This window comes from Mandrillus leucophaeus, unplaced genomic scaffold (genome assembly GCF_000951045.1).
Source record: "Mandrillus leucophaeus isolate KB7577 unplaced genomic scaffold, Mleu.le_1.0 Scaffold73, whole genome shotgun sequence".
Lineage (NCBI taxonomy): Eukaryota > Metazoa > Chordata > Mammalia > Primates > Cercopithecidae > Mandrillus > Mandrillus leucophaeus.
The window spans coordinates 1,132,121-1,140,793 of record NW_012107919.1 but is presented as its reverse complement, the minus strand read 5'-3'; the positions used below and the strand labels follow the sequence as shown (position 1 = coordinate 1,140,793).

At 33.9% G+C, this 8,673-nt stretch overlaps 1 protein-coding gene across 3 annotated transcripts in view; it reads left to right on the top strand.

Annotated features, from left to right (window-relative positions):
- Nucleotides 1–8,338, top strand: part of PDHX (pyruvate dehydrogenase complex, component X) — a 74,191-nt gene extending 65,853 nt beyond the window's left edge. For all 3 annotated transcript variants that reach the window (XM_011965530.1, XM_011965532.1, XM_011965529.1), the window contains 2 exons: nt 4,495–4,559; nt 7,143–8,338. In XM_011965530.1, coding sequence (XP_011820920.1) covers nt 4,495–4,559; nt 7,143–7,401 — 324 coding nt within the window. In that variant the 3' untranslated portion in view covers nt 7,402–8,338. The remainder of the gene's footprint in view (nt 1–4,494; nt 4,560–7,142) is intronic.
- Nucleotides 8,339–8,673: the final 335 nt, after the last annotated feature.

The window sequence follows — 8,673 nt, the reverse complement described above, 5'->3', positions numbered from 1 at the left end:
AAAAAAAAAAAAAAAAAAAAAAAGCATCTATCTGAGTGTCCAAGTATAGTAGTGAGTCATCTTTGGTAATAAATGCATTTTCTGTCCTGTGCTTTAGTGTTGTTATATTTTACCCCATCCACCAAAAAGGGTAGACAGTAAATGTTCCATTTATGGAATAGTGCCATTTTATACAGTTTGAGTCTTGTCAGTATTTCTACATCAAATTTTGTACTGTGGCTTATTAAAAGGTTTTATGTATTAAAAAGGTTATGTATTTAAACAGTTTATGAATGTTTATGTATTTAAACAGATAAAATTTAGAATGATTTTAATTCCAGGGTAAAATCTGCTCTGACCAGAGAGAAATATATGACTAATTCATATATGAATGTAGTATTTGTAATTTTCTTATTTAAAGACATGCAAGTTCTAGAAGTATTTGTACAGTTTAACAGTTTTAACAACTCTAACAATAATAGCACCTGGCATACTTTGTACCAGTTTTTGCTGTAAGCCTTTTATATATATTAATCCTCTTTAAAACTACCCTATCAAGTACAAGATAATAATTTGATATGGTCGATGAAGCAACTGATGGGAAAAAAAGAGAGGTTAAATAATTTGCCCCAAATCTTACTGAGTGATGTAGCCAGCATCTGAACCCAATCAGACTGTAGACTAGAGCCTGCTCCCAACCACTTAGCTTTGCTGCTTCTTTCACACTAGTTACATAACTACTGTATGACTATAGTGGTCAGGTTATCAGCCTTCTAGAATCAGTCATGTTTTCTCTAAAAATAAAAAATACTTGAGAAGCAGCTCCTGAACTTTCAGAAATGAACAAGAAGAATAGCTAAGGACTCAACAGTTATACCAAATGCACCATAATTAGTTGATTTACCAGGTAGAGGAAAGGAGTACAATCATTTGTTTTCTGTGTCTGTAAGACCAATCTTTTGGTTTGGAATTTGAGATATTGTAGTTCTGTCTTATCCAAGGTTTCACTTTGCGTGGTTTCAGTTACCCCTGGTCAACCACAGTTGAAAATAGGTGAGTACTGTACAAGGTATTTTGAGAGAGACCACATTCACATGATTTTTACATTGTTACAATTGTTTTGTTTTATTATTAGTTATTGTTAATCTCTTACTGTGCTTAATTTTTAAATTAAACTTTATCATAAGTATGTATGTGTAGGAAGAAGAGTACAGTCATGCATCACAGCAGGGATACATTCTGAGAAATGCATGGTTAGGCGATTTTGTCATTGTGTGAACACCGTAGAGTATACTTACACAAACCTAGATGGGATAGCCTACTACACGCCTAGGCTTTGTATGGTACAAACCTGCAATACAACCAATTACTGTACTGAATAGTATAAGGAAATAGTGCTACGGTGGTACGTATTTGTGTGATAGGAATTTTTCAGCTCCATTGTAATCTTAATGGGACCACTGTCATATATGTCTGTCGTTAACTTAAGTGTCCTTAGATGGCACATGACTGTAGGTATAGAGTTCAGTATTATCTGCCATTTCAGGCACCTACTGTGGGTCTTTGAAATATCCCCCACAGATAAGGGACAACTACTGTATGCAACTGGGAGAAAAAAAGAGTTAAGAAAGAAGAGACCTGAGTCACACGGGAGAGTACTCTGCCAAAGAAGCAGTGAAGATTCCCTGAGGAATGTGAGGTTGTGGTCTTAGCAAGTAGGCAGTGGATAAGAGAACCTGCAGCAAAGAGACCAAGGCTGTCTACCTGGTGAGGCAGGAGCAGACTTTTTGAGGAGACTGTGGGATCATAGACAGGTTGAGCTCTGGATTCTCACTAAGAGACATACTATCCTGTACACACATCCCTCTGATTGTCACTTGGCTGGCTGTTTTTCATCATTGGTTTCTCAGTTCAGTTGCTAATGTCTTAGGCCTTCTGCAGCTTCCATAGCTGAAATAGTTTCCTAACACTCTTTATCTCATTACCCTGTTTTATTGTCTTCATATGGTTTATTAGTCTTTGAAATTACCTTGTTTATTTATTTGTTCACCCTTCTGTGTTCCCTACTGTCTGATGTTCACTGTCCATTGCCATTTATCTAATTCTAGAAGAGTGCTTGGGATACAGTAGTTGCTTGGTGAATTTATTTTAAAACAAATTTCAGTAAAACCTATTTCATTGAAATTAATTTTTCAAGAGTTTGTGGCTCTTTGCAGATTCATCCATGGACCCCAGGTGAAGAACACCTGTACTACGCATTTACTTCTTGACCCTCAGTAATCCCAAGGATGCCAGTGTGGGGGCTGTAGGCATACTGCAGCCAAGTTCAAGTTGGTATTCCTTGAATAAAGCAATGTAGTAACACACCTTGAATCCTGTGTTAGTCTTAATTCTTCATTACTTATAACAGTATTAAAAGGCAGAGGCAAAGTTTACCTTATAAGTACCCAGTAAATTTTTTTGAATGAATTAGCAAGGCATTTGATGTATTATAGAAATATTTAGTGGTCATTTTTTATTCTTTCAGCTGGATGCTTCAGGTAACATGTACTTTGCTTTTGAGTCCACATTGCCAGGGGATCCCAGTGATAATTACAAATTTATAAAACCAACAGTCCTTCTCAGACTCCATACCTATTTCAGACTCTTACTCGAGTTCGCTGACAGGAATTTCCTGTTGATGTATTTAGGATCTACAGAGTTTTTGTTTTTAGTATGTGTGCTTGCAATCTAGTTATTATAATGAATTTTTTTCATTTGTTGCAGTGTGGTAATTCATCAGGATAATGCTGAGATCATCTGCCTTTAGAAAATGCCTTTCAAAGTTCATATATGTGTCTTTTCAAATCATATAAACAGTTACATTGCTTAAGGGAGGAAAAATGCATTTGTAGATTATTCTCTCTCCTGTTATTCCAATAACTATATAAGTCAGAATTCATCTCTTTTTTTGCAAACAGCATACACCTGTAATTTTTTCCATTGGCAGTACGTTGCAGTGATGTGTTTTTAGATTTTTGATATTTTTAAAGACTTAATTTTAAAAATTTAAATCATCTATGAGTTAAAGTTATCAACTGTGATTGTAATAGTGCCTATGTTGCCTATGCAATACAAAATATTAAGTAAACTCCACATTTATTTTATCTACCCAAATGACAGTGACCTAATTTTTCTGTATCCTTCCTCTTAATTCATTATTAAGTTTTTATATATGATGACTCAACCTCTGTTCCCTTGCTTTTAAGCACTGAAAAATAAAAATTAACAGAAATGTAGTTAATTCCAAGTACAAGTGAGAGGAAAATTTTACTAATGTGTCATCTGTCTTCTGTAAGATTTTTAGAAATCAGTATTGTCAAGAGTGTTAAGAATCAAGTACATCCTTATATTCCTTGTGGCAGTATAAATTGGACTAGCTTATTTAGGAAGTGATTTAGCTGTAGAATCAGGAACCAAAAGAAGTCTATTCTCTAGGGCACTATAATTCCACTTCTGAAAATTTACCTGAAATAATTCAGAAAAAACCGTGAACCAAATTATAACACTGGGGAATAACCAAGTAAATTAGGCAGATGCATTCTTTAGGAACAGACATTAAAAAATCATTTCTGAAGGCTGACAACACAGAAGATGCATATAATACTGAACAATTAAATATAAAATTTATGTTTTATAACCATTGTGTGGGGTTGAAATTGTGCATAAAGATGGAGCAAACTCTGAAAAATAAAAACGGAATGTTGGTTGTGGGATTGTGGGTATGCTACTTTGGTTGCCATTGGATAATTTATTTAAAACACACTAGATTGGCCAGGCATGGTGGCTAATACCTGTTATCCCAGCACTTTGGGAGGCCGAGGCAGGTGGATCCTTTGAGTTCAGGAGTTGGAGACCAGCCTGACCAACATGGTGAAACCCCATCTCTCCTAAAAATACAAAAAATCAGCCGGGCGTGGTAGTGGGTGCCTGAAATCCCAGCTACTCAGGAGGCTGAGGCAAGAGAATTGCTTGAACCTGGGAGATGGAGGTTGCAGTAGGCCATAATCATGCCACTGCACTCCAGCCAGGGCGGTGGAGTGAGACTTCTTCTCAAAAAAAAAAAAACAAAACAAAACAACAACAACAACAAAAACACTAGGTTGATGAGAATGTATTCTTGTATTTTTTTTCTTACAATAAAGTTTTATAGGCAAAATAGAAAATTTCGCTGTGCATATAGGAAACTCTAAAGCATTCTGCATAGTAATTGGTGGTACACAGGGTAATTCTCATATTTGAAAAATTGTTAAAGGAAGTAATTTTTCTAGAGTTTTGATTAACAGCTTTAGTTTCTTGAATTATCTGTGCTCTTGTTTGTTCTTATAATTAGAGAAAATTATTTTTATATAGGTAACATAAAATCAAATCAAGGCATATCAGAGATGAGAGTGTATGACTTACAAATATATCAAATGACAAGATCAACTGTGTAACATTTTGTTGGTTGTCCTATTCTGTTTGTATTTTTCTCAGGCTCTATCAAAGAAAGCAAGAGATGGAAAATTGTTGCCTGAAGAATACCAAGGAGGATCTTTTAGGTAAAATTTAAACTCTTAATTATCCATAGCATCAAACAGACAGATGTAAGACTTATAAAGACCCTGTCAGCCTTTCATTTATCTGAAATATTTTTTAAAATTTAAGCTAAAAATATTTAGACAATAGAATATCTGGAAATATTCTTCAGACTAGTCAGGCTTTCATATTAAAGCTAGTAGGAACCTATTTGTGTTGAACTAAACGTTCATTGGACATTGACTAACATGGAATGATAAATATTATGTATTCTTTAGTATCTGACCCCCCAATATTAATATCTGTGATATTATATTGCTATGTGAAGCAACCACTTATTTGTTATTATTGCAGTATATAATATTCTATTGTGTAAATATACCAGAATTCATTTTACTGTTGATTGGCATTTGTGTTGCTTCCAGTTCGGTGCTATTACAAATTATGGTGCTATGAACATGCTTATTGGTGTCTTATGGTGAATATATGTACATTTTTTGTTGTATAGACCTAAAAGTATAATTCCTAAGTTAGAAGTTTTAGCAGATACTGCCAAACAATTTTCCAAATGGTTACACAAATTTACACCTCCACCAACAGTCCTGAGAATTCCCATTGCTCCACATTCTTGCCAGTGTTTAATAATGTTAGGTTTTAAATTTTAACAGTTATTGGGGTGTGTAGTGGTACTCTTTGTAGGGAAATGCAAATTAGTGATGTTGAGTACTTTTCACTCATCAGCCATTTGGGTATCTGGTAATTCATGAGATAAAGTACCCATTGCAGTCTGGTGTTCATTTAAAAAATGATGTATAGTTCTTATTTCTGGATACACAGACCTTTGTAGGATATATATTGTTTCAAATAGCTTTCACACTCTGCGACTTGCCTTTGCGTCTCTCTCAGTGATTTTTTTTAATGAAAGGAAGTTCTGAATTTTAATGAATTCCTGTTTATCAGTATTTTTCTTTATAGTTGATATAGTTGATACTTTTCTATATAGTTGATTATATATTTTTCTTTATAGTTGATACTTTATAGTTCATTTTCTGTTAGGAATTTTTGCCTATCCCAGAGTCATGAAGTTACTCTTCTGTGTTATCTTCTAAAAGCATTTATGTTACTTTTCACATGTAGATCACAATTCATCTGAAATTGGATTTTGTAAATAATGTGAAGTTTAAAGTTCTCTTTTTTCCCCACATGGATAGTAAATTTACACAGCATCATGTATTGAACATTGATTTCTCCTTTTTCATAGCACTGAAAAGGTGATTATATATGTGTTGGTCTGGTTCTATGCTATTCTTTTCCACTGGCCTGTTTGTTGATCCTTTGTTTACTACCACCAAGCTACAACTCTTCATAGCTGGTAATGAAGGCTTCCAATTTTATTCACCCTCAAAATTGTCTTCTGGCTTTTCGTATTTCCAAATAAATTGTAAAATTGATTTGCCATTTTTCTCACACACACACACACACACACACACACACACACACACACACACACCCCTACCTTGCTGGAATCTTGATTGGGATTGCATTAAGTCTTTTGATGGTTTGAGAATTGACATTCTTACAATATTGAGTCTTCTAACCAGTGAATATGGTAGAAACCATTGTGTATTCAGTTCTTTGATTTCTTTCAGTTATGTTTTATAATTTTCTGTGTAGAGGTCTTGTATGTATTTCATTCGATTTATTCTTTGGTATTTGTTTTTTGATACTGTTATAAATGATATTGTTTTAATTTTTTATTTTCTAATTATAGCAACTTATATATAGAGTCATGTGCCACTTTATGATGGGGATATGAGAAATGCATTGTTAGGAGTTTCATCATGCAGACATCATAGAGTGTACTTACGCAAACCTAAATGGTACAGCGTGTACACACCTTAGCTGTATGATATAGCCGTTTGCTCCTAGACTACAAACCTGTACAGCATGTTACTCTACTGAATACCGTAAGCAGTTGTGACACAATGATGAGTATTTGGGTATCTAAACATTTTTAAAATGTACAGTAAAAATGTAAAACGTAAAACATGGTACACCTGTTTAGGGCACTTACCATGAATGGAGCTTGCAAGACTAGAAGTTGCTCTGGATGAATCAGTGAATGAGTGAAGGCTTAGGACATCACTATACACTACTGTAGACTTTATAAACACTGTACGCTTAGGCTGCACTAAATTTATTTTTAAAATAAAGTAATTGCAATATGTTATGACAGCTGTGATGCCACTAGGCAATAGGAATTCGTCAGCTCCATTATAATCTTGTAAAACCACCATTGGATATGTGATCTTTCATTATGTGGAACATGACTCTAGATATAAAATGGATTTTTATATTGACCTTTTATCTGATGACTTAACTAAATTTACTTTCTAATTTTACTAGTTATCTGTAGAGTCTTATTTTTCCTATGTACACAGTTAATTTATTTGTGAATACTACATTTTTCCTTTTTTCATTACTTAATATATTTTTTTCTTGCCTTACTACACTGCCTAATAAAATATATATAAAATATGTGCTTCGGGGAAAGGGAACTTTGATTAAGGACGTGCCTCCCTCAGAGCTTTTTCTTTCCCCCCTAGTATTTCCAACTTGGGGATGTTTGGCATCGACGAATTTACTGCAGTGATTAACCCTCCTCAGGCCTGCATTTTGGCGGTTGGGAGGTTCCGACCTGTGCTGAAGCTCACTGAGGATGAAGAGGGAAATGCCAAACTGCAGCAGCGCCAGCTCATAACAGTCACAATGTCAAGTGACAGTCGAGTGGTTGATGACGAACTGGCAACCAGGTTTCTTAAAAGTTTTAAAGCAAACCTAGAGAATCCTATCCGACTTGCCTAGTCCTCAAAGATAAGAAGTTGGTGTTCAGCTTAGTTGATTCAGTAGTTGTTACCAAGAAACATGTGTTATAGGAAAACAACTTGGTATTTAAGTATGAAGTGGATGAAATGTTTATTTATTTAAGATGAAAGCATTTGACCCAGGGTGTCTTCATCTTCAGTTTGGGTTTAATGTTACAGAAATAAATGATGATAAACTCTAACTATTAAAGGAAAGAGAATATTTGGTTACTCAGATCCATTTTTTAACCTCTGGTGCTGTATAAAGGGAATATTCAACTAGATGTAAATCAAAGTATATGTTTGGCTCATTTGAGCATTTTAGAATATTTGAGAATGTATAATACATGTAAAATAAACTATTAGAACTCTACCATAATTGTGTTGAAGGTAGAAGTGATCTTCAAAGAGATGGCCATTAACTTAGCAGTGGGACCTCACTTTTACAAGCACTGCTCTAGATATACTTGAAGAATTTAATACGTACAGAATTTTATTCTGGATAATAAATAGGATCACACTGTATTAGGGGTTATGGCAACATTATTGAATTTTTTATGTACATAAAGCCTTATGTTTAGGGTGATTTCTATCTGTCTTGTTTTTCACTTGTATAACACTGTGAACTTCTAAAGAGAGAGAATAAAAGAAGCATGAATGAAAAGAATGACATTTCAGAAAAATGGTTCAATGAAAATCTATAGCTAAAATATGTAAACCTAGGTAAAGCGCTTGCCTTCATCTTGAGTCAGAATATATTTAAATAAATTGTGTTATCTCTTGCCAAACATTTTCTTAGTGTTTATTTAAAAAGAAAATGTTGTTTCTTAATGCATTTAAATCAGTTTTGTATTGTGCAGTAAAATGTGAGAAAATATGAACATTTCGATTGTATTTTACATGTTAAAACACAAAAGTTCAGTAAACCTTGAAGTTGATTAGTAGTTTTTCTAGAACACCTTAAAAAGGACTCTACAGGAGGAAAGAAGGAATTTCAAATTAGTATGACATTAGGAAAGTAACTGATAGGAAATGTAAAACTTTGGAAAGAGAATAGAAGACTTACGAAGCCAAACAGATGAGAACTACTCTTTTTATTCCACTAATATGAAATTTTCACTAACTATTATAAAGTTTGAAAGAGCTTATTCTCTCTTTTGGCAACTCTGCTATAACTGTCAAGATAACTGTATTTAAATTGGACGGTAATGAATGATAATTTAACTTGTCACAAAAAGATTTATGTTAGTGTCGGCTGACATGAATCACCAGA